This window comes from Pongo abelii, chromosome 18 (genome assembly GCF_028885655.2).
Source record: "Pongo abelii isolate AG06213 chromosome 18, NHGRI_mPonAbe1-v2.0_pri, whole genome shotgun sequence".
Classification (NCBI taxonomy): domain Eukaryota; kingdom Metazoa; phylum Chordata; class Mammalia; order Primates; family Hominidae; genus Pongo; species Pongo abelii.
Window position 1 is genome coordinate 87,908,989 of NC_072003.2, and position 25,404 is coordinate 87,934,392.

Sequence of the window (25,404 nt, forward strand, 5' to 3'; positions counted from 1 at the left end):
TGCTCTCAGCCTGCGAAGGTGGGTCAGGAGGAGTAGGGGTCCTCGCAGGAAGGCACACTGGCAGTTCCTGGGGAGCTGCCTGCCGTCTTTCTGGGCCCAGGCGGTGTCATGGTGGCGGCCCTCCCTGCCTCGGTTGGTTCAATGGGCACACCCATTTTTCAGATGAGGATGAGAAGGTCCTAAGAGGCCGGGACTCGAGTCCTGCCCTGGTGGGAGGAAGAAACAGGGGAGGTGGTCTGGTCCTGCCCTCTGCCCAACACCAGCTTTCATGTTTAGCACGTGGCACTGACTTGAGGACCCCAGAGTGAGGATGGGGGTGTGGCTCTCAGCCAGGTGGCCTCAGCCAGTGTCTTCTATATGCCCACTTTAGAGACTCCTCTTTAGAGTGGGAATAACAGGGTCCCTCCTATCCGAGCAGTGTTGGGTAGTCTAACAGGGCTGGTATACAGTAGGTGCTTAAATAGCAGCTGTTTGGAGCAGACCCCGGGTCCCGGGTCAGGAAGAGGACCTGACTTGTTCATGCCAGGTGACATGGTGCTCAGACTCCCGTGGGCCTCGGCCTCCCAGCTGTTCATGGGGCCACTGGGTGGGCTAAGGACTGAGGGGCGGGAGGCCTGGTGAGGACCGAGGGGCGGGAGGCCTGGTGAGGACCAGGTTGCTTGCTGAGGAGTCCCCAGGTTCCCACCCCATCCCCACTGCAGAGGCTTTGCCCCACCACCTGGGCTGCACCCTCAGGGCTCCGGGCGGATGCTGGCCTTCAACTCTGGAGAGGGAGGTGACCAGTCTGGGGACCGCTTCAGACAACAGCGCAACCTCACGTCCTGGCCTGGCCTTGCTGTGACCCTGTGGCCAGTGGCTGTGTCTGGGGCCTCTGTTTCTCTCTTGAAGGAGGAGCTTAATGAGAACACCTCCTTCCCGGCTGTTGTGTGGGGCGCGGGCTGGGAAGGGCTGTCCTAGGGACACGTCTGTGAGGGACTTCGCTGCCTCTGGAGCTGCCGGTTGCGTTATTGATATTTTGCCAAAAGCCCTGAGAGCTGGACGTTTAGCAGAGTCCCACTGGCCCTCCCCTCCTTCAGGTGTTAGGTTTTGAAGGGAGGAGGGACTCTGCCTGAGTGTGCCACGCCCTGGACTGGGCCGGCCTCACACCCCAGCCCCAGCTGTCCTCTTCTTGCCCGAGATCTGGCCCACTGCTAAGATCATCGCTGGCATTGGCCAACCCATTTTACAGGCGAGAAACAGAGGCCCTGGAGGCGTGACATGCATGAGGTTACGTGACGTGGGAGCTGGGGCCGTGGACCCCGGGGGTGGGCCCAGGTTTCTCTGGGCACTGCCCACTCAGCACCCCCAGGCCACCAGCCCCACTGCATCGTGGCCCGGAGAGGCCCAGGTTCCTCCCCATCTCCTCCTCCTTCCCCAGCTGCCTCGTGTTTTGGGGGAAGGCAGTGGCCCTGCTGGGGCAGGAATGTGGTGGCTGACCTTGGGCAGAGCCAGGTTAGCAGATAAGCAGGCCCCTCCCCTCAGCCTCCCGTGCCTCCCTCTGCTTCCCCAGCTTCCCCTGGACTGCTGGCTGTGGTCTTGGGAGCCTCAGCTTCCCCAGCTGTGAAATGGGTGTTGGGGCCTGGTGGGCAGCTTCCGAGAGCTCAGGCCCTGACTCCCCCGGTTCCCTCCGTTCCCCACCTGGGGCTGGAGTGAGCCAGGCGTGCTGAGGGCTCCGGTCTGCTATGTGCCTTACGGGCATCCCCGTCCTGCCCTTCTCCAGACACCACTTAGCTTTGGGTTCTCCACCCATTTCGCACGTGAGAAAATCGGGGGTCAGAGCGGGTGGGTGGCTGTGCTAAGAGTCTCACAGCACACAGTGGTGCTCTGGCTGTGGAGGCAGCGGCAGGGCAGGGTGGCCCTGCCCCAGCTCCCGGGCAGGCTGCCTATGCCTAGGACCTCCTGGACTGTCGGGGGTGTGGCTTCCTGAGAAGGAGGGGGCAGCCACCGCGGGCTTCCGGGTTGCTCCGGGAGCTTCCCTGTGGGCTGCCATGGTTGGAATCCTGGAGTGGAGAGTCCTAGACTCTCTGTCATTATAGGGAGGTTACCTTGCTTCTCCAAGCCTCAGTCTCCATCTCTGCAAAATGGGGGTATCGTGAGGCACCAGGCTGGGCTCCAGGGTTGCCCAGTCTTCGTGCAAGTCACTCAGCCATCCTGAGCCTCAGTTTCCCCACTATAAAATGGAGCAGTGATGCTCACCTCACGGGGCTGTGAGGAGCGATGCCACCCAACACGGGAAGTGCAGCCCGGGCCAGGGCCCCCTGCAGTCTGTGCTGTGTAACAAAATCCACACAAACAGGGCAGGGGCCCCCTTCCTCTCCCCAGGTTGCTGACGTCCCTCAGGTGTCTCTGTCACGGCTGGCCTTGCATGGGCCCACTCCTTCCCACTTCCTTCTGGGCACCTGCACCCATCACCGCCTCCTGCCCCAACTTCCCTTTTTTCCATCAAGCCCCCACTCCCCAAGTCAGACCCAGGGAGCAGGAGCAGAGGAGGCCCCAGGGCCACATGGTCGTAGCTCCTTCCCAAAGTGGTGCATGATGAAAGACCTGCTGGGGAGTCCTCCGGGGACAGGGGACAGGGCCTCACGGTTGATGGTGCGTCTATCCTGGACATTCTCAGCCCCCAGTGAGGGACCAGGTGCCTGCAGCTGCCCTCTCAGCCTCTCTTGGGGTTCCTCTGGCAGCAGGCACCCAGACCCTGGTGATGGGAGAGGAAGCCAAGACTCAGAGCCATCAGTGGCCACAGGGCCCTCCCCCCGATGTGACCCCAGGGCTTAAGCCCCTCTCCACACTCAGCCCCCAGGTTCACCGATGTCACAACACCTACTGGGCATTTACTAGGCCCCTGCCTCACACTCGGCCACCGTGCCCAGGATTTGACAGACGTGGCCTCATGTCCTTCTCCCGGCAGCCTTTGAAAGAGGCTCAGTGTGCAGATGGGGAAACTGAGGCATAAAGAGTTTCAAGGTCAGCCCCAGCCCTGGAGCTTGAGCTCCTAGATCTGGGCGGGGAAACCACCTGGCAAATATTTTGAGGAGAGAACGAGAGGAGGGCAGCAGTGGTGGTTTTTATAGGAGACCTTTCCCTGCTCCCGCTGGAGCAGGGGATGCCCGTCTTGAGGCTGAGGAAACTGAGGCCTTCCTGTGTCTCTAGGCAGATCCAGCTCTGGCCTCAATACTGTGTCCTCTGGCTGTGTGACCCTGAGCAAGTCCCTTCCCCGCTCTGCGCCAAGGTGGCCACTGCAGGGCCTTAGAAATGTAGGAAAGAGATCAGAGCCACAACTAGACCTGGCACACATAGGGCAGGGCCAGCCCTGGGCACTTCCAGGAAGTCCCAGACTGTGGGATGGGGCTCCAGCCAGCCAGGAGCCCTTGATCGAGGCAGTTGCTCTGTACCCCGTGGTCCATCGGTCAATCCTTGGGGGCTGGAAGGAGTGGATTGGAGGCTCCTTCTTCCCAGTGGACAGAGGTGCTCTGTTTAGGGCCTGGGTGCCCCGTCTCGAGGAAGGGCCCTGAGGACAGGTGAGCAGCCCCTCAAAATTTAAGGGTACACTGAGCACACCTGGGCCCGAGGGGCCGAGGCATGTGAGCCATGCCTCGGGTTGAGACCCGCAGGGGCAGGGCCCCCAGGTGCCCCCAGGCTACCTGTTTATGAGTGATAGTTCCCGACCCCAGGCCTGAGCCCTGGATATGCTCCCAGAGGGGACAGGACACCCTGCAAGTCCCAAGGCAGGAGGATGGGGTGTTCACACCTCAGTCCTGCTGCTGTCCCCAACACCATCTACCCTCTTTCCACTTCATGGGCCTGGAACAGCTCAGGAAGGCTTGGGACTACCCCAGCCTTCTTGGGACCCTGAGGCAGTCGGCCTCGGTTTCCCCCATTGCTCATAGGCCCACACCCAGCTCCACCAAAACCAAACATTTTCCCAGAGAGCAGAGAGACCCCCTAACTCCGCCATGGCAATGGTCAGTGGGCACCCAGGCCCTCTGGGGCCCTGGCACAAGCCGATCATCCCCATACCCTTCCAGCTCTACAGGCTGCGGCCTGGTCTGCCCTGCACTGTCTCCTGGTCCGGGCCTCTGGCGGGCACAGGTTTCAGCTCCTGTGATAACTGGGAAAGTTGAACTGGCCCCATTACTGCGCCAAGATGGTGGGTGAGATACAGCCTTGATAATGGAGGAGATACCAGCTTCTCGGTGGCCAATAGCCCAGCCTCTCCACCCATTAACATTCCCCACCAGCGATCCGCCGCCTATCTCCTCCATTTCCACTCCTCCCGAAGATAAGAATGGAAATTCTGACTTCATAGCTCACTGATTAAAGTGTCTGGATTTCTTGATAATACACAGATAAATTATGTTTTTGAAAAAGAAGGTAGGGAGGAGGGTGAGGAGGATGGGGGCCTGGGGTGGGTGGGAGCCCTTGGCCGTCTCTCCCAGCCTCTTTCGGCCCCTGGGCCAGGCCGTGAACCACAGAGCATCCGGCCTACACCGCCGCGGCCTCTGCACAGACCCCATGTCAGGAGGTGCAGAGTTAGCTCGCAGCAGGGCCCGGGCTGGGGAGGAACAGGCAGGGCGCAGTGTCAGCTCAGAAGACAAACAGCAGAAACACATCGTAATGCTGGAAATGGGCTGGTGTTGGGAGCTAGTAACCGTGGCCCACAGGCCTGCGGGGAAGCCCTCTGTCAGGGAAGTGCCCCTCCCAGCAGCCTGGTGGTGGGCAAAGGGTGGAGGAAAAGCAGAAGTCTGGGCTTGGCTGGCTGCACCTGTCCTGGGCCATGTCTCTGTGCCTCAGTTTCCCCACCTGTCAAATGAGTGGGAGCACAGGGCTCTCCTCACAGCCTTGCCAGCCATGCAATGCCCCAGGGTGGGCATTTCGCCTGTTTGGATCCCTGGTGTCCCCCTGGTGCCTAGAACAGTGCCCGGCTATACAGTAGGTACTTAATAAATGTGGAGGGCCCAGGCAGAGCCCCATTGGCCAGCTGGGGAGGGGGAGGGGCTTGCTTGCATTGAGAAACCCTGTGTGCTCCCCAGCCCGGCTCCCACCCTGTGCCCGGCCATCCCTGGCCCTGCTGCTGCACCTGACAGCTGTGCCCAGATGGGACTCAGGTGCCATCGCGGCGTCTGTCTGGATAAAGCCGCCTCCTTCAGCTGATCTGAGATCCGGCGCTGATGGAGCGATTAGCGGTGATTAGAGCCCGGCGTGCGGCTAATCCTCCTGCTGAGGGACAGGTGAAGCAGCCTTAGGGATGGAGGGGGCCAAGGGGCCCGCTGTGCAGGGGGGAAACCGAGGCCCCACAGCTACGATGTCTCCTTGAGGCAGTGGCCTGGCCGCTCCCTCGCTAGCAGAAAGGCTTCCTGTGGTGCCGCCTGGGCTCCCAGTGGGTGCAGGCCAGCTTGCCATTTCCCCCTTCCTGGATTTTATATTTTAAGTGACTCTTGAGAAATGAGATCCTCTGGGTTCCCAAAGGCAGGATCCCTGGGGCAGTGTGGATGGTGACATGTCTGGATGGTTCTGGGACCCCCAGTTGTAATGATCCTGACAGTGGCCGTGGTTAGGCAACAGCTCCGTTACCCAGCCCTGGCAGTTCTGGCATGGAGTACTCTGCAGCCCTGGGAGGGGCACCTATGACCTCATTCTCCTCAGACAACTGAAGGCTCAGCGAGGTTGAGTAACTCACCCAAGATCACACAGCATGAAGAGAACAGAAGGGACCCTGGCTTCTGGCTTAGAGTCTAGCCGAGGTCAGTCTCCATCCTGGCTGGAGATTCTGGGGTGTTTGCAGTGGGGGGCAGCCCACGAGCCTCCCAGGGGGCTCACCCCTCCCTTTCAGGGAGAAAGGCCAAGCACAGAAAGGGCAGGGGACGGCCGAGGGCCACACGGCCCATCCTGGCAGTGGGAGGGGATGGGCGGAGGCTGGCCTGCCTCTATTCTTTTTTCTTGGGTTCATTTCATCTGTCCCCAGAAAATAAGCTCCTTTGGTGAGAAAGTTGGTTTCTTTCTAACTTTTGGGTTTGGTTTTGTTTCCATATTCTAAAAGGAAGTCAGCTATTTCCAGTGCAGTGGGGTGTGTATGTGGGGGAGGGGGTAAATGTCAGCTCCAGTGACCCGCGTTTAAATCCTGCCCCCTGGCCAGCAGCCTCTCAGTTTCCTCACCTGTATCATGGGCACGACCATAGTTCCAGCCTCCTTGGCCTTTGAGGAATTAGGGCAGAAGTGGGTAAAGCATCTGGGGCCCTTGTACACCAGGTCTCAGTGAACCCCAAAACAGCAGTGGTATTAATGGGGGGACACGACCCGGGGTGAGGGTCCCTGGGGTGGGGCCACCTCTCCAAAGCCCTCTCTGCCCGCAGCCCACCCTCCCTGAATCCTACTGGCATTCTTCCTGCACGGTTTTCCGCCAGTGGCTACAGTGTGCCGATGACCTCAGTGATGTCACCTAGGACCTCGTCCCATCACATGGTGGCCAGAGTGGCTCCAGAACATTTGTCCCTGTGATCCAAGAGTCTACCCGTTGTCAGTCCCCCATAGTCGCCACAGTCACCCAGACCAGGGGCCGCAGCAAACAAGCAGGGGGTACAGCATCTGTCCCCATGGCCCTGGTTCTCACACATATCCCAGAGGCTCAGGCCTCAGTTTCCTCATCTGTCACATAGGGCCGACGCCGCTAAGCCTGCCCTGCAGGCCATGGCCAACCCCCCTGAGGTCTCCCCACCCCTCCCAGCGGTGCCCACCCAGGGCTTCTCGAGGAAGGAGCTCAGTACCCGCCCCAGTGACACTTCACTTCTCTGGGCCTTGCCGCCCTTTCCTATAAAATGGGGGGCCGGTCGCCCTCTTGGAGTCCTTTCAAGGAGCTGATGGTGTAGACCGTGAGACCTGCCCTACATGCGCAGCTGCTCCTGTCATCCTGGGACCTCCAGACCCCGGGCCTCGCAGCCGCCTTGGATCCCCTCCCTCCTCCAGTCACGGGCTCTGGGCTGGCTGCTGGGTGTGTTGGGCACAGCGGGCCCTAAGCTGACCCGTGCCCTTTGTGGCTGGGACCTGAGAGGGGGAGGCCCCCACCCCCTAGTTCCATGGCTTTGGGAGGTGGGGGTGGGGTGTTTTCTACCCTACCACCCCACAACGAAAAAGAAGAAAAGGGAACTTGATAAAAAGGGCGATGCGTGCTGTGCGGTGGAGGAGGTGCTATCGCCGTTATCTATCTGCCTGCTCGAGCTGAGCGGCCCCCCTTCCCCTTATCTCACCCCACCCAAATGCCAGGAACAAAAGCGAGAACACACTCTCACCCACACACCCGCGAGCCCACCACCCCTCACGCACCCGTGAGCCCACCGCCCCGACGCACCCGTGAGCCCACCACCCCAACCCACCCGCGAGCCCACCGCCCCTCACGCACCCGCGAGCCCACCGCCCCTCACGCACCCGCGAGCCCACCGCCCCAACCCACCCACGAGCCCACCGCCCCAACGCACCCGCGAGCCCACCGCCCCAACCCACCCGCGAGCCCACCGCCCCTCACGCACCCGTGAGCCCACCGCCCCGACGCACCCATGAGCCCACTGCCTACGGCGCACGGAGCCACCAGATCTAGAGGGAGAGCTGAGCACTCAGGGTGCTTTGAAAGTCATCATCATCATCATTTTGCAAAGAAAGCCCCCAAATAGCCCTCCCTGAGACAAGGCAGCCAAAAATAAGAAGTCGCCCTAAACAGTCCCCCCCAGGAGAAAAGAGGCTGGCCTTGGAGAGGGGTTGGGACTTGGGGCCAGATCCCAGCTGTGCCGGCCTCTTGGCTGTACGACCTTGGGCCAGTATCTTTCCCGCTCTGAGTCATCCCTGAATGGATGTCAGGGAGCCTTCGAGGAAAGGGGAGAGCCTGCACCGTAACTAAACCCCCCACCAGCCCCATGCAGCTTTCTGACCCTAGACTTGGGGCTGGGACCAGTCACCCAGAATCTGATACCCCCAGGGCCCCGCCCCCCCAGAGCCCCACCCCCCAGAGCCCCACCCCCAGGGCCAGGGCACCACTGTCCTAACCAGCCTGTTGGCAGCCAATGGAAATGGGGTATGCAAATGAGCAGGGGTGAGGCCCAGGGATTGGCTGAGCTGCTGTGTGGGGGCAGGGCCTCCTCCAGAGGCTGCCCTTGACCTGGGGGAGTAGTTCCCACCCTAGACCCTGCCCCAGGATGGGAGACCTCTGCCACCACCACCACCGGCTCTGGAAGGGCCCATCTTTTAGGGGCCTTGCTGCCTGGGCACAGGTGGATGGACAGGCTGGCCTCTGGATGACCTGCCAACCCTCAGAGCCCAGACCCACGTGACCTGAGTTGGGGACCAGGACCCAGGAATTCCCGAGAGGAGTGCAGCCAGCAGCCACTCCCAGATGGGAACAGCGAGTTTCACAACCCGGCAGGGACGGCCCGGTGCCAGCCAGCCTCCCTCCCACCCCCATGTCTGGGCGCACTCCAGACCCTCCTGCAGGCTGCCCCCCACTGTTCCACCCTCTCCCTGTGCTGACTTCCGTCCGGAACCTCAAGCTTCTGAAGTGCCGGCCGGGCCAGGGACGTGGCACCATCTTAATGAATGACAGTCCCAACCCCTTTGCCCAGCCTCAGCCTCCCCATCTGTAAAACTGGAAGGCGGTCTAGTAGGTCTGCCTCCCAGGATGGTTTCTGGGCTCTTCGGCAAGCCCCTTGCCGGCCTGGGCCTCAGTTTCCCCTTCCACACCATGAGGCTGAGGTGGCAGGTTCTCTGGGGGTCCTCCTGTCTGTGGCTGTGGCATAGCCTGGAAACCTGGGGTCTTCCAGATTTCCCATTGTCAGCAATTCACGTGCCAGGAGACCATGTCTATAGGGGTCTCAGGACACCTTAGGGGGCATGCGCCTGTGTTCTGAATCCGCCCGCACTGCACGGTGGGTCTTGTTGGCAAGACCAGGCTGAGGTAGGCTCCGCCGGCCTGAGACCTGGCTGGAGGCCCTGTCAGCTCCCACGGCACCTGAAAATCAGCCACAGGTGTGGGTGTTTGTCAAAAATGTGTAAGTGGAAAATAGTGGCGGGGCGAGGAGGGAAAGAGTCTGGGCTGAGATCTAAGGAGAGGAAGTAGGGAGGGGCCGTCCGACCAGAACCAGACATCACCTTGGCCAGGGCCCCACCCCCTAACGTGGGGTGCGGTGCCTCTCACGTGGTGAGGGTCAGAGGTGCATGCCCAGCCCGGGGGATCTCCCCACGCAGCCCTCCCAGTCTGCAGAGGGGTCTCCACGCATGCAGGCAGCTCTATTCTCCCCCAGGACAGCTTGGGGCATACAATAGGTGCTCCATAAATACTCCCCAGCTGATTTCTGGATCTGCTCCCTGTGCCTGGCTGTGTCCCCAGAAGCAAAGCAAGCCGAAGGAAAAAGGAAACGGAGAAAAAGCCAGGGCCTCCAGAGCTAGCATTGTCATGGGCAAAGGCCCCTCCAGTGTGGGGGCATCTCCTGCTGAGAGCCAGGGTCCTTGTCCCTGTGCCGGGGCTGTGACTCACTCCTGCGGGGTCCTTGCTGTCAGAGCCACCCCACCCATCCTGGGGACGGGGCTGCTGGACGGGCTGGGGCGGGCAGCCTCCGGATGCCCACGGGTGTCGCCTATACTCTCCAAAGCTGTACTGAGTGCCTGCTGTGTGCTGGGCATGGATCAGGGACCCCAGGTGACCTCATGGAGCCCCAGCCTGATGGGGGAGAGTGAACACAGGGGTCTGATGTGCTCTGTGGCAGAACCACTAGGCTGTTGCTGGGGGACTGGTGGTGTGGAGGGCTGGGTGGTGACACTGAGTGACAGGTGAGGATGTGGCATGGTGTGGAGGGCCGGGTGGTGACGCTGAGTGACAGGTGAGGATGTGGCATAGGGAAACACGTCCTCGCCGAGCGCACAGTGGGAGCTCCGAGCAGGGGATGAGGTCGTCCAGCAAGGGGCGGGAGACGCAGTGTGACGCACTAACCCAGGGCCCAGCTCAGATGCCAGCACCTCACCCGGTGGGGTCCAGCCTCCATGACAGGCATTCCCTTCCCCGTATGCCCTTGCCAGCTACATAGTGGGCTGCCCAGACGCTGCCTTCTGAAGGAGCGAGGGGGCCGGGAGGAGGAAAGCCCAGCTCCCCTGCAGCCATGATAGACCAGACTTTTCCTCTCCACTTACTCCACCCTGACCGCGATGGGCGCTGAGAATTCAGACAAGAGCTGGCCTCCCTGAGCTCCCAACCAGCTGACCCTCCAGGGCTCCAGCCCTGTGTAACCTCCACCCTCGCAAAGGCCAGCGGCCGCAGGGTCTGGCTCGGGCTGTAGCATCTGGGCTCTGAGATGGCCGTGGCCACGGTGGCTCCCACGCATAGTGGAGGGGCCAGGACCCCGAGATGGCCGCGGTGGCTCCCGCTCACAGTTGGGGGCGTCAGGACCCCGAGATGATCGTGGCTGTAGCGGCTTCCACACACAGAGGTGGGGTCGGGACCCCCAGATGGCCGTGGCTGTGACGGCTTCCACACACAGTGGAGGGGTCGGGACCCCGAGATGGCCGTGGCCGCGGCAGCTTCCACACACAGTGGAGGGGTCGGGCCCCCAGATGGCCGTGGCCGCGGCGGCTTCCGCACACAGTGGAGGGGTCAGGGCTCCCGGCTCTGAAGCCACATGGCCTGGGCATGAATTCCTACCCACCACTTACTCACACTTGGATCTGCCACAGACACCGGAGCCTGTGACTAACACTAAGGCTGCGTCTCCATCTCTGTGAAATCGGGGTGAGGCCCCCGTGGGCTGGGAGGGCTCTGGGCCTCGGGCTGGCTCCGCACCATGTTCCAGTGGGTTATTCCTGAGGGGACCTGCAGGTCCACAAGAGCCTTGGGTGGGCTGGGGCAGGGGCCGTGTGGTCTTCAGGGAGTGGAGCCAGAAGCCTGGGCCTCCCTGGTAGGAGCCCAGCAGGGCCAAACCCTGATGGGCAGCGGAAGTTTGTTGGGACCACTCTCAGGACAGGTCACCTCATCTGGGTTCCCACCACGCATGGCAACCGGCAACCCCACCCCATCTGTGGACCCACAGTTCATGGAGGGGGTGCAGGGCTGAACCCCAGCGAGCCCCAGCCTCAGTGTCCACACCCACAAGTGGCCGGAGGCATGGTGATGGGCAGGGCAGGTGCCCGCAGGGTGGGGCACACAGGCAGGGATGTGCCAGCTCTGTGCCTCAGTCCCAGGAGAAAGGGAAGAGGCACCAGAGCGCCTGCTATGCCCACAGCACAGAGAAGGTGGCATTTCCTGCTTTTTTGTTTGAATTTTCTTTTTTTTTTTTTGAGACTGAGTCTCACTGTGTCGCCAGGCTGGAGTACAGTGGTGCGATCTGGGCCCACTGCAACATCTGCCTGCCAGGTTGAAGCGATTCTCCTGCCTCAGCCTCCCGAGTAGCTGGGACTACAGGTGCCGCCACCACGCCCAGCTAATTTTTGTATTTTTAGTAGAGACAGGGTTTCACCATGTTGGCCAGGCTGGCCTCAAGTGCTGACCTCAGGTGATCCGCCTGCCTTGGCCTCCCAAAGTGCTGGGATTACAGGCGTGAGCCACCGCGCCCGGCCTGAATTTTCTATTTTTTATTGTGGTAAAGTGTACATCACATTTACCACATTAACCCTTTCCAGTGTACAGCTCAGGACACAAGTGCATTCGGTGCTGGGAACCTGGCAGCAGTGGGTCCCCAGAACTCCACGCCCTCCCGGCACAGGCTTTCCCTGATGGTGGCTCCCACCCTTGCCCCAGCCCCACTCCGGCATCCTAGGCTCCGCCTCCGTGGGTTGGAGGCTGATGTGTTAACTCCAGGTTTCAGGCGGGGAAGCAGGCCCAGGGCAGGCCTCCATCACAGCTCAGAGCTCTAGCGCCCCACAAGCTTCCAGGACGCCGCAGCCCTGGACCCCACCAGGAGGAGGGGCCAGCTGGGCAGGAGGTCTGGGCGCAGGCCCTGCGCTGCCATCCCCCGTGGGACCGGGAAGCCTCCGTTTCTGCAGCTGTGCGGTGGGAGCAGTTGCTTTGCTGCCTGGGACCCTGGAACGAGGAAAAGGCTGAACCGAGCCAGAGGGCATGACTTCTTCCTTTCTGAAAGGCATCTGAGGGTCTGGACACTAGGGTCCCCGGGTCTGGAGTGAATCCTGCTCCTGGCCCCCGGGAATCTCTGGGACGGCCCACTTGGAAGAGGATGGCAGGAACCACCCACCCTCGGGCTGTGGTTCGATGCTGTGAATGAAAGCCTGGAGTCTCCTGGGCTTGTGAGCTCACCCACCACCCCTCAGGCCTCAGCCCAGCTGTACAGCGGTTGATGAGGGGCCCCTCTCACCATGGCCTTGAGGGCGGGGTGAGGTGAACCCACAGGCCTGGCCGTGACAGCCGCAGGGCGGGAGGACGGTCGGCTGCTAGGGAGGGCCATGACGGCCCCGCTGCCCCGGGCTCTGGGCGCGCGCCCCACCTCTCCCGCGGCTGGGCCCATCCTGCTGGAGCCCCGCTCCCTTCCAGGGAGCCAGCTGCCTCCACCCATCTGACGCAGGCTGCGCGGCGACGGCTCTGTGAGCCGCGGCCCCCGCCCCATCTATCAGCCCTTATCAGCCATCCGGGGAGGGGGTTGCTCCCCAGCCCAGATTCTCGGGGCTGTGCTGGGACCTCTCCTCCTCCCTGGGCCTCCGGCGGGCTTGCAGCCGCGTGCGTGGCCTCGGCCACCCTGCCACACACATGGCCTGACCCCACCCTCGCCTTCACCCTGTGCGGTGGTCTTTGCCCGCCACGGCCCCACACGGCCTCACCACCCCCACCCACACCCCGTCCCTGGGCACCCCCTCGGCTCTTCCCCAAGGGGTTTAGTAATCGGTTCTCCGGAGTGAAGCAATCTCATGTAATCTATCAGTGGCTATCAGGCCCATCGGAGGGCCAGGAGTGGCCGGGCCCAGAGATGGCGCCAACCTTCAGCGTCGATAAAGTTTCCGAGTTCAGCGGTGATGAATGTTGAGTAAGCGCAGGCCGCACCGATAGGATGTGGACTTGGCAGGCCGCGGCTCCGGCTGAAACCAATCTCTCCCCTATCAGACGGGCTGGGCTTTCTCAGGCCCCGGCTCTTTCTTCCCTCCTCCTCCGCCTCCCTTTCTCTCTGCCTTGCCCCGCCCGGGCCCCTGCCCCTGGGGACATGGGTGGGGGACCAGCCCACTGGCCGTGGCCCCAGAGAAGGGGCAGGCTCAGGGCAGGGGGAGGATCCAAGGGAGCCCGAAGAGGTGGCCAGAGCTGGGGGGCTGCCTGGAGGTGGTGGCAGATGCAGCAGCTGCCCGGCCAGGGTTCCCCCAGCAGCCCAGGGACCCTACCACAGTCTGACAGATTTTGGCATTCTGCTCAGTGTCTGATGGTAGCTTCCCACGGTGCCCAGAATAAAACCCCAGCTCCCTCCGAGGCCTCCAGCCCCCTGCCTCGCCGCCACCCGCCTTGCCGCCACCCGCCTCCTCCCACTCCTGGGCTGTGCAGGGCTCCTTCCCACTTCGGGGTGGGGGGCTCTGTCTTCAGCGCTCTCTGCCTGGAGCTCTTCTCAGTCGCAGGTAAAGGTCACCCTCTGAGAAGCCCTGGTGACTACCCCATCTGAAGCCAGCCCCCCACGCCAGCCCGCTCTTCTCCATCCTGAACACTGTCTGAGCCTCCACGGCGTCCTCCGTCCCCACACACAGGACGTTCATTCACTCCGCTCTTAACGCCCCTGCTGCAGAACCCCCAGGGCTGTCGGGAACCCGCATCTGGGGCCCCTCTGCCTCCTGCAGAGCCTCCCATCCTCTGTTCACGGCAGCTCTTCGAGACTGATGAGTCCATACCCGTCGGCCAGATGTGTAAACCAGGACCTGGGCAGCCCCTATGCCCAGAGCCAGTCACCAGCTAGACTCCACTTGGCCTTGAATGGCAGCTGGCCTGAGGCCCGTGCTGGGACCGTGCAGGGACAGGTCTGGCTGCTCTCTGCCTCAGTTTCCCTACAGGCCTGTGCTTGATCCTGGCAGAGCTTCATAAACTGTGAAGGGCTGTGCACTCGTGTTGATTTGGTCAGAGGGAGCCACAGCTCTGGGAGGAGATGTGCCCGGTGCCAGCCCTGCACCAGAGCAGGCGAGGCAGGTGGACACTCTCGTGGGGTGTCGAGGGCACCTGGCAGGGCCCAGGCCCCGGGGAGCTATCAGAGTGGAGGGTGGGCAGCCACACAGGGACCATGGCGGGGGCAGGAGCGCACACGTTGGGAGGGAAGTTATGGGACCAGGGAGGGCCTCGCTGAGCTGTGATCCGCCTATGACAGGGAGCCAGGAGGGGAAACTGAGGCCAGCAAGGGGAGAGACCAGACCTCGGGCCTGGGAGCTGCATAGACCTGTGTCCCAATCCCACCCAAGTAACCCGGAGTGGGGGCAGGGGTCCGGGGGGGCACAGCCAAAAAAAAGGGAGGAGGAGGAGGGGAGAGCGAGCTGGGGCCTGAGAAAGCCCAGGTCCTCTCTCCTGACTGTGAGGACCCCAAGGACAATGCCGGGTACAGGGCAAGGCTCGGGAAAAGGGTGCAGGCAGGCTGCTGGGTCAGCACACCTGGATCTGTGCTATCTGTGCAGCCACTCCGAGGCTTGCTGGCCACTGCCCACTGTCCGCCACCTACCACGGTTACCCCTCTGCCCAGGGAGGGGCCGGGCTCAGAGGAGCCCCAGCATTGCCTGCAGCCGATGCTGCCTGGGACATATGTGTGCAGGAGTACCTGGGCCTACCCTTGGCCCCCTGGAGGGCTGCTCAGCCTGGACACCATGTGGCCAGAGGCTGGGCGTGGCTGTGGGCCCGGGGCAGTTAAGCCGACCAGGTCCACCCCTCGGTTACTGGGCCGGCCACAGGAAGAAGTGGTGGGGCTGAGGGGGTGTGGGTGCAGGACCCCCTCCCAATGCTGGTGCCCCATGACCCTGAGTCTCATCCCTCTCCTCGTGGTGCCCCCACACCCACCCAAGCCTCAGACCCCACAGGGGCAGGTAGCAGGGCACCTTGCCATGGGCACCTTCAGCCAACCAGGTGGGACTCAGCCTGGCTCACCAACCCCAGGGTGAGCAGGCTGAGACCCGAAGTCCCCTCGCTGGAACCAACCAAGCCCCCATCGCTCTGCACAGCCTCCCTGCTGGGGGAGCCCAGGATGACCTAGCCACACCCCGCTCCAAGCCAGCCACACCCCACCAGCCTGTTTCCAGGCCCTGACCCTTCCCGTGTCCATCAGCATTTGCTGGGTACCTACTGTGTGCCGGGCACCATTCTAGATGCTGGGGGTCGGCCGTGAGCACAGGTGAAGGGAGGGAGGGAGGGCCACCAAGTGGCAGGGCGGCCATCGTGGGAACTGGGGAGGGCTGAGGGAGGGAGGGGAGAGGGCAGAGCAGGTACCTGCTGGAAGTTCTGGCAGAGGGGGCAGCCAGGGCAGGGCCATTTTCGGAAACCAGGTGGGAGCTGGGCAGGGGTTTGGCTTTTGCTCCGAGATCCCTGGGGGCCCATGGGAGGTGTTTGAGCAGAGGAGGTGAGGGGTTGGGGGCTGCCTAGTGAACATGACCACAAGGCCAAGTGTGGCTGAAGAGGCAGGGAGACAGTTCTTCACACAGCAAGTGTGTTGTGGAATCCAGGCTGTTGGCACCGAAGGAGGGACTCGACTTGAGCATACGATGGGGGCCAACCTGAGCCAGGGAGGGCTTCCCAGAGGGGCAGGGAAAGGCAGGGAATTTGAGGGCCCGAGATGGTCAGAAGCTAAGCCGGTGGCCTGAGGGCTTCCCACTCCTGGCCCGGGACCACTTTTGGCTGCAAGACCCCGGCCCCCCAAGGGCAGTGCTTACGCTAAACATACAGCGTGACAGCGATGGAGAGAAGATTTGGACGCGCGCACGCTCGTGCACCGGGTCCCTTCTCCACACCATCTGCAGGCCGGGGCCACGCAGACCTTCCCCACAGCCCTGAAAGTGAGTTCTGGTCTCTGCCAACCTGGCTTCCCTGCCTTCCACGAGGAAGTGGGGACATGGACATAGAGGGAACACAGGAGAGGAGAGGAGAGGAGAGGAGGGAGAGAAGCGGGCACAGTTCACATGAGTGCTGGGAAGGGAGAGCTGAGCAGCCACGTGGGCTGGGCGTGTGGGCTTTGGCCTGTGAGGGCCCTGGGTCAGCAGAGAAGGGCACGGGAAGGTGGCTGATGTTAGAAAGAGTAAGATTTTCGGTGACTCCTTTCAGACTCTTGAAGAGAAACAAGCACAGATTTGGGTCACCGCGGTGTGTTTCTTTGCCTGAGACTGGGCCAGGTGGGGCCCTGGGTTTTATTTGGGCTGCGTATTACCAGCATACCCATTTTCTAGCAAATTTTCCTGCCTTTAAAAGCCAAACATGGCTGGGTGCAGTGGCTCATGCCTGCAATCCCAACACTTTGGGAGGCTGAGGTAGAGGGATTGCTTCAGTCCAGCAATGGTGGCATGAGCCTGTGGTCCCAGCTACTCAGGAGGCTTAGGCCGGAGGATCACTTGAGTCTAGGGGTTTGAGGATACGGTGAACCATGATTGCACAGGTGCACTCCAGCCAGGGCAACAAAGCAAGACCCCGTCTCAAAAAAGAAAAGAAAAGAAAAGAAAAACCAAGAGGGTACTTACGGGGGATGCAGTTGGTTGTATGTGAATTCCATCTCAATTGAATATTTATAAGGCTGTCACTGGGAGTGAGTCAGGGCTCAGGGCCCCTGCACAGCAGCCACCTCCTTGAGCCTGGAGACATTCGGTTCAGCAGCAGCTCCCCAGGCTTGGCCTGGAGGGCGTGTTGGGCTCTGAGGCTGCTTCAGTGGGCTTGGCCATCCTGGAGCCCACAGCCTGAGGCTGACCTCTGAGGGGAGAGCAAGGAGAACAGACCTGGGGGCGGGTGGGTCTGGGACTCAGAAGAGGCTCAAGCTCCCCATGGCAGGGTGTGTGGGAGCTCTGTCCGTCTGCCTCTTGGTGGAGCCGCTCAACCCCCATGTCTCCCCTGCCTCAGGCCCTCTGGCACAGTTGAGGGACAGGACCAATGGGGGAGGGTGTCTGGGCCCAGAAGCACAGCCCAGGGGGTGGGCTCAGGCCACGTCCCCAGCCTGCCACGACCCTCTGGGACCCTGGAGGTTCAGCCGCGTGCTCCTGCGCTGGTTAGGGCGCTGCTCTAGTAAGCCGCACTCTCACCAGCATCCGCTTTTGTAGTGGCCCTGGCTGACAGCAGGTGCTGATCCCGAACTGATGGAGCTGCTGGTGGGCCAGGGGTGGGGCTGCTGCGGGGTGCCCTCCCAGCCGGGGCCTCTCATAGCCCCCGAGAGCCTCTTCATTCTTCATCTCCATCAGCGTCTGCGTCTACACAGCCGTTCCTGGGTTCTTTCTTTAGCACCTCGCGCCGGCATCCCTGTAAGGGGTCGCTGTCACGGTTGCCCGTCCTGCCTCCTGCAGGGCTCACTGAGCTGCTGTGCTGGGCCCACGGAGGCACACACGCCCCCTCCCAGTCCAGCCAGTGAACCAGTGTGACCTGCAAATAAACACGAGGCTCCGGCTGAGCTGGGGTGCTGGAAGGGGAAAGAGCCTCTGCCGGGGGGATGAGGAGGCTTGAACTGCAGAGAGAGGCGAGGGTTCCCGTAGTGGGAGCAGGGGGTGCTGAGGCCCCAAGGCAGGGGCGGCAGGGGAAGGAGTTGGGGACCAACCTGAGGACCTGTGGGTTTAAGCAGCCAGGTGACAAATGCTACCCGAGGGAAACAGGGGTGGGGACTTGTCCAGAGGCCTGGACCCCACATGGCAGTAGCGGCTCCGGGCCACACCGGGGTGATGGGTTGGACGTGAAGGAGGCGCGAGGCTCCAAGGGCGTGTGCTGAGCCTGGGCTCCCCAGTGGGTAGGTGGGTAGGCACAGAAGGCACCGTCTGCTCCGGGCTCTCCCAGGCTCTGCGCCCACTCCCTCAGCTGCCCTTGTGCCTGGAAGTCAGCCTGGCTGCTCGATGGATTGCGTGTGAGGTACTGGCCACTTGGTCCTGAGGGTGTGGGCGGTGAGTCTCGAGTCCCAGCCGCAGGGCCAGGCTCCCCACGCAGGTGGTGCTGGGCTGGCATCGCCAGCAGACCCCACTTTGATGGCGGGGCCGGGCTGCTGCTACCGCGGCTCTCTGTGCCTCGGTTTCCCTGCTTGGCAAGATTCACAGGATGAGAGATGCTCCTAGCTGGGCTGGGGGGTGTGGAGAGCATCAGCCACTCACCAGGGACCTGGGAGGGGGCGCTCGGCCAGAGGTCATGCTGCCCGCCGGCCAAGAGGTCAAGCTGTAGACTCGACTCGGGTCAGCTTGGGGGACCCCTCTGCGATGGCTCACCACAGCCCCCAGACCCGGCCTGGGCCCCAGTCACCCTGCGCTCCCATAGCGTGGCCTTCACAGAGCGAGCGGGCTGTCCCCGTCTCCTCTCTGTCCTCACCGTGGCCCGAGCCGCCCACTGCCCAGCTGGTGGGAAAGTCTGAATCTGTTGCTATTTTCTGTCTGTTATCAGGGCCTTATCTGGCCGCTGTGTGCCGCCAGAGGCCAGGGTCTCTCTCCTCGCAATGCTGTGACCCCCCCACCAGCTGCCCAGGGCCAACAAGACCAGGAGGCCAGCCCTGGGGGTCTTTCTCTTCTGCCTCCCGAGCCCCACCCCTCTCCCATCTCCGTCCCATCCTCTGCCCCGACCTGTGCCCCTCACTGCTCCCCTCCCCATCCCTCCCTCCCCCACGCAGCCCCCCCACAGCACTTCCTCCCCCAGCCCTGGCCTCACCCACTCACACCCACCGCTGAAGGGGGAAGATGGGGCACGTCCCTGAAAAGTAGAAACAGTGACAGCAGCTGTGGTGACAACCCCACGTCTGCGCCCAGCGCCCGCTGCCAACACCTGGCTGAGTCCTGATGCCAGCCTTTGGCAAGACAGTTTCATCCCCTGAAACCAGGCTCAGGGAAAAGCTGCCTGCCCTGTGCCAGCCTCAGCTCCTACTGTTCCTTCCTCCTGGAGCACTTTTCCCTGGACCCGGTGCTGGCAACCTCTTCCTCTCCCCATCCAGATTGCCACCCACTTGCTACTTCCTCCAGGAAGCCTTCCTGGATGGCACCTCTGACTCTTTCCTGTGGTGCTCACACTGGCATCTTCCACTTTCTGGGGGATGGGGCTGGTCACTGCAGGATCTCTGGCACCTCATGAGGGTGGGGCACGCCAAGGGCTCAGGAAGGGGAAAGGAGCCAGCGAAAGCGAAGGAGGAAGAAGTGAGTGCGTGAGGGGACGGATAAGTGAGGGAGCGGATGAAAGAGTGAAGGAAAGAGCCATGGTGCTGGTGGGGGAGGAGCGGGGCCGTGTGGCTGCCAGTGGCCACCTGCCCCACCAGCTGCTCACATGGGGCCTGGGCAGGCACCTGCACCTCCACTTCCTCCCCTCTAGACCGAGAATGAGAGGACTCCCAAGAGAGGCCAGCATAGGCACCTGTGTCCCCTGCAGGCACCCACTGGAGACTTAGGCTGGTCTCAAACCCTGAGCCAGGGCAGGGTGCTCCCTGGGCCAGGGCCCTGGTTTTCAGGAGGCTTGCCCAAGGCCACAGAGCCAGGGGCACCGCAGGGGCCTCCCCAGGGGCCTCAGACTCCTCATCCACAGCCCCCATCTGCACCCCACCTGGCATGGCCACCCTGGGGCCCACAGTCTGGGGGATGCCCCCCTCTCCTCAGCGACTGGCTCCGGCTTTCCGCAAGGCAGTCGTTCAAAGGAGCCCCCCAGCGCCTCGCCATCAAAGCCGGGAGGGGCCACCTTAATCGTCGGTGCGGGGACTTGGAAGGGAGCTGGGATCATCCCGCTGCACAGAGCCAGCTCCGTAATTCAGTTTTAAAGCATGAAAAAAGGGAGTTGATGAAATTCCGCTATCAGCGCCAAACCAATATGCAAAATATCTCACCCCCAATCAAATAGCTATTATGTTTTCATTTCCATTTCGGCGTCCGGCTTAATGAGCAGGAGACGGATGGGCGCGCGGGTGTCTGCTGGCTGTGATAACCAAGGGGCTCCGGGCACCGCAGGGGCCGAGCCCAGCGCTGCCCTGGCCACCGGTGACCGCCACCATGGCCCCTGGACACCTCCAGGCAGGTGCGGCCTTGGCCACTCACCTCTGCCAGGCCAGGCAATGGGGCTGACAGCACCCTCACTGCAGGTGGTCCCAGGGCGAGGGAGGTGTGGGATCCGTGTCTGGCTCAGGGAAGGGCTACGTGCTGGGTGCAGGTCTGAAACCCAGCCCCAAGTTCCTGCCCCACCACCCCCACCCCCACCACTGCTGCCTCCTCGTCGGGGGCCGTGGACAGGGCAGCTCACAAGTCGGCCTTGCTGGGCCTTGGTTTACTCACCTGTAAAGTGGGCATGGCTCGGCTTCCCGCTGTGGGTATTGGGATGTGGTTGGTGAGTGGGATTTCCACGATGGCTGCCCCCAAGGTCCTGCTTACCCTAATCCACTCCACCCTGCCACAGCCGTCACCAAGTCCCCGTACTGTTCTCCTACCCCCTCCTCCATGCACCCTGTCCCCCTGCACTTTCCTGACTGCCCCTACCTGCTGAGCTCTGTGTGGGCCGCCACCCTCTACACCCCAGGTTCCCCATCCGAAATGAAATTGGAAGACCACCTCGCTGGACTATGTGGGTGGGGGCTGTTAAGGGTGGGCATTTGTAAAGTGCTGAGCACCGCCCGTCCAGTCTTAACCATTCACACCCTCGCCCATTTCCCAAAACCTGTGCTAGCCACAGTTCATGTTCGCTGAGCACCTGCCCTGTGTTGGACTCTGAGGACGCGGGCAGGCTGCATGTTTCATCTCCTGAGGTGGGAGCTGCTGTGGCTTCCATCTGTAGACCAGAAAACTGAGCACAGAGAGTGGAGTGACTTGCTCGAGGTCACACAGCAAGGACGCAGCAGCTGTCAGCCTGCCTGGCCGTGGGTTGGCCTGCTCCAGCTGTTGGCATCACTGGGCAGAGAGTGGGTCCCCAAAGAGGCTAGGGGGAGTCTTTGCTAGCCCCGGGCATGGGGGGAAAGCAGCAGAGAGCATCTGTGGCTCACAGATGCCCCCAGCCAGTGGGGACCCAAGTGATCTGTCGCCCACCTGGACAGTCCCCACAGACCCCAGGTGGGCCACAGACGGGACTGGTGCTGACTTAGGGGCTCGGCGGGTACCAGGCAGCTGCTCTCAGACACCGAGGCGGGCCCAGGGCAGCATCCACCTCGACACATCCTATTTGTGAGCTGACAATTGTCTGCTGCATTATCAGAGCCGTTTTAATTGTGCTGGAACTGAAATTAGCCTGGCAGCCTCTTTCTCCACGCTCATCACCACGGCTTTGTGTGGAGCAGGCGCCTTTGTTCTTGTGTAAATAGGAGAACCCATCACCAGCCCAGCGCCTCCCTGGGTGTCTGAGGCCCACCTGGGTGGGGCGTGGAGAGCCAGCCCACCTTCCTGGGGCTGCAGCAGGTATGCACAGGGCTGTGTCTCTTGTGGACCCCAGCCCTAGTGCTCTGGTCCCTGAAGTCCCTGAAGGCAGGTGGCCTCAAGCCCATTTGCCAGAGCAGGTCACTGAGGCCCTGAGGCCCTACAGCTGCTCAGCAGGAGGAACCACAGCTCCTGGGCAGCCCCTCCCAGCTCCATGCCAGCCACGGAAAGCCCGGGCCTCTAGAAAGGGGAGGAGCCGGGCTGAGCTGATTGTTCCGCATGCTGCCGCCAAGTCAGGGACGGCCGAGTGCCTCCTGCCCTTCTGGATAGCACTGCCTGCTCAGGGCCGACCCCAGAGGTGGGGAGGGGAGGCCGCCACGGCTGCTTTTCTGCCCTGGCGTGTGCTGAGGGAGGGCACTCGGGTTGGGCCTCCTGTCCCAGGGGCAGGAGTTGGACCGGTCGGGGGTGGCCCAGCCCGCCCTGGAGCCTGCCCGTGTGGGCGCTTTAATGGGAGGCTGCAAGCCCTCGCCTGGGGCTGGCTCCTGTGTGGTCTGAGCCCAGCCCCCTCCTGTAATTACAGCTCTGAGGTGCTCTGAGGAGGCCGGGACTCATGGGTCCCAGCTAGAGCCCCAAAGACTGCAGCTAGGAGAGTCCAGCCTGCCCCTCCTGTCCAGGACCCCCCATGGCTCCCCAGTGACACCTGCCCCTCCTGTCCAGGACCCCCCATGGCTCCCCGGTGGCCCCAGGATGAGGGTCCCCACCTCCCCGTGGCCTCTGAGGTCAGCACGGCCAGGACCCTGCCTGCCCTCAGCCTTGACTGCCAGCACACCCTGGACCCCGACCTCCCCTTCCTCCACCACCTCCATCCCCGCCCCAGGACCTTTGCACATGTGGCCCCTCTGCCAGAGCTGTCTTCTTAGGGGCTGGTCTCACAACAACCACTGTTCCCTCCGAGATCTGCTGGCGGCAGCCCCTACCCTCCCCGTGTTTTTCTGTCTTTCTCTCGTGGCCCCTTCCCTCACTGCACTTCTAGAACTTGCCATTGTTTTCGGTCGGGGCCCATCTGTTGTTCTCTGACTGTCCCCACAGTGGCCTGGACACCCGGGGCAGTGTTCAGCGGTCTGGTGCACCCCTGCATCCTGGAACGGCACCTGGCACCTGGCCCTCAGGTGTCAGCAGAAGGCAGAAAAGGCGTCTGCCCCTCCAGGAGCAGTTTGGTTTGATGGCATCAGCCAGCCACAGCCTGCTCATGATCAGAGACAGGGCTGGAGTCCAAACACGCAGAAAATCCACCTTCCCTCCTCCCTGCTGCGTGGAACGGCGGGGTCGGGGTCAGCCTTGGGCATCAGCCTGAAACTCAGTCACGGCATTTCTCATTCTCTCGCATCTTCGGGGGTCTCTCACATGAGGCAGCCTCTGAACCTGGCGTTGGACACTGGCGGGTGGCACGTTTGTTACTGGCTGGGCAGGTGTTTCAGGCGTCAGCGGGCTCCACCTCCCACCAGCGCGTCTCCCTCCCATCGTCTGCCTTTTCCTGGAGAAACGGAGCAAAGCAGGGAGCATGAGGGGCTGCGAAGGAGGACGGCAGGGATTCGGAGAGAAGCTCTTGAAGCTGGGCACGTGTGGGCGCCTCGGTGTGTTTTTCTGGGGAGGAGGCACCAGGTTTCATCAGATTCCCAGAGGGGCCATGAGGCAAGACAAGCCAGGAACCACCGAGCCAGAGGCACAAACCCTGAACAGTTCTCCATCCGTGCAGCTTGCTTGCCTCCAGGGATGGGGAGCTCAGCCCTCAGGAGGTGGTTGTTCCAGCCTGCAACACTCAGGCTTTCCCTCTGGTGTCTTCTGTTCTGCCCCACCCCCACTCTGCCCCATCAGCTCCCCTGACACGTGAACTCACAGACACATGGTTTCCAGACTTTTCTTCTTCATGTTCTGCTGTGACCACGGGGCTTGGCGGCTGCGGGACCTGGGGTCTGGGCTCAGGAGGGCCACGGCCCCTCCCACTCCTGAGTGTGTCGGGAGGCTCTGCCCCCATCGTGCCTCACACAGGACAGTAGAAGGCTGGGCGGGTCAGGCCTTGTAGAGGATGGGGGCGGAGAGGGCAGTCCCAGCACACAGGCTGAGTCAGGGCCTGGGGACCCGGGGAGCAGTCAGGCAGGATATGGAGGGGCACCTCTGTCCTCTGTTCACACTGGACACCATCACTCATCACCAGCCCCGCCGGCGGATGTCAGCACGCACACCTGCACTCAGCGCCACTCCACAGCCACTGTGGGGTCCGGAGCAGCTGCCCCCGTGCTTGGGCCGCGTGGCCTTGTCTCAGTCCTGCCTTGTCACCTGTAAGGTGGGCTCCTAGAGTTTCCCCACCCCGATGTGTGAGTCTCTGAGGGACCCAGGCCCTGAGGCACTCCACCCCCAGGTGCTGCAGACACCTGTGCCCTGCTCGGTTTGTTGTTCGCTCGACAAGTCTGTGAGCGCCTCCTTTGTGCGGGGCCTGTGCTGGGCGAGGGCGTCACCCCAGGGAGTTCCCAGACCGAGAGAATGAGTGTGAGGGAAGCACACGGGGACTGGGCCCCTGGGGGGGGGGGCATTGGCGGGTGATGCCAGGCGGAGGCCGTGGCGACGGCGACCCTCGGGGCCTGGATGGACGCTGGGCCTACGGTACAGGGAGGGCCCGCTCGCTGCTCCACGGCTGCCAGAGCAGGTGGGGGCCTGTCCCCTGGTGCTGGGGGGAGCAGGTGGGAGAGAGACACAGGGTCCACGACTCTTCTCTGGCAAGAGTGGAATCCGTGGGCATGGTGGAGGCCAAGGGTCAGGGCAGGTAAGGGTAGGTGGAGGCCACCCTGCAGCTTTGGAATTGTTGCAGAGGGTGGGGGTTCGTCAAGGATCATCAGGTCTTTTTTTTTCTTTTTTTTTTGAGACAGAGGTCTCGCTCTGTCACCCAGGCTGGAGTGCAGCGGTGCAATCGCGGCTCACTGCAGCCTCCAATTCCCAGGCTCAAGTGATCCTCCCACCTCAGCCCTCCTAATAGCTGGGACTACAGGTGTGCGCCACCACACCCAGCTAATTTTTGTATTTTGTATAGAGACAGGGTCTTGCCATGTTGCCCAGGCCGCTCTCAAACGCCTGGACTCAAGCAATCCTCACACCTCGGCCTCCCAAACTGCTGAGATCACAGGTGTGAGCCACCGTGCCCAAATGTCAAGTCTTGAGGGACCCAGAGGGAGCCCCCAGCTAACAGCCACCCGCCCTTTGACCTCAGGGTGAGGGATGACCCTCACCACTGCCCAGTTGCCAATTCCGCCTGGGCACCAGGGCTGTGCCTATGCCAGGAGGGGTCAGGAGGCAGGAGCTGTCCCCCCAGAGCTCCTCCCGAACCCCCTTCGTCTTGTGTCCACAGGTTCCCTCGGAGACATGGAGGCCGGAGAGGAGGTGCAGTTGGTGGGCGCCAGCCACATGGAGCAAAAGGCCACGGCGCCTGAAGCCCCAAGCCCTCCCAGCGCAGGTGAGTAAGACTGAGCCCTCTCACCGCGCCTCCAGCTGGGGCCTCCATTGCTTACCCGTACCATGCACTCGGAGCTCAGTGGTGTCTGAGAGGTGTGGGCCAACTATATGCAGGAGTCCAGGACAGGCGTCTTGCAGCCAGAGGCCTGTTGCCCGGAGGCCCTCAGTGAGGCTGGGGGGTCTCTAGGAAAGGGGAGATGTGCACACCTGCTGCATGTGCGGCCTGAAATCCAGCCCTCAGACAGATGAGCAGACCCAGGCCCAGATGGGGCAGGTCTGGCCCAGGGTTGGATGGGAATCCATGTCCCTCCCAGCCTCAGTAGACCCTCTGTGAAGTGGGGACCATGAGGCCCCCTCCCTTGGGCTTGTTGAGCTGTGGCCCCTGCTGGCATGCTGCTTGGGCTG

At 62.4% G+C, this 25,404-nt stretch overlaps 1 protein-coding gene across 5 annotated transcripts in view; it reads left to right on the forward strand.

The window, feature by feature from the left end:
* The window catches only part of ZFPM1 (zinc finger protein, FOG family member 1), a 79,183-nt gene that overhangs the window by 7,086 nt on the left and 46,693 nt on the right, over window positions 1-25,404 (forward strand). For all 5 annotated transcript variants that reach the window (XM_024233693.3, XM_063717401.1, XM_063717404.1 and 2 more), the window contains exon 2: window positions 24,896-25,000. In XM_024233693.3, the coding sequence (XP_024089461.2) occupies window positions 24,896-25,000 (105 nt within the window). The remainder of the gene's footprint in view (window positions 1-24,895; window positions 25,001-25,404) is intronic.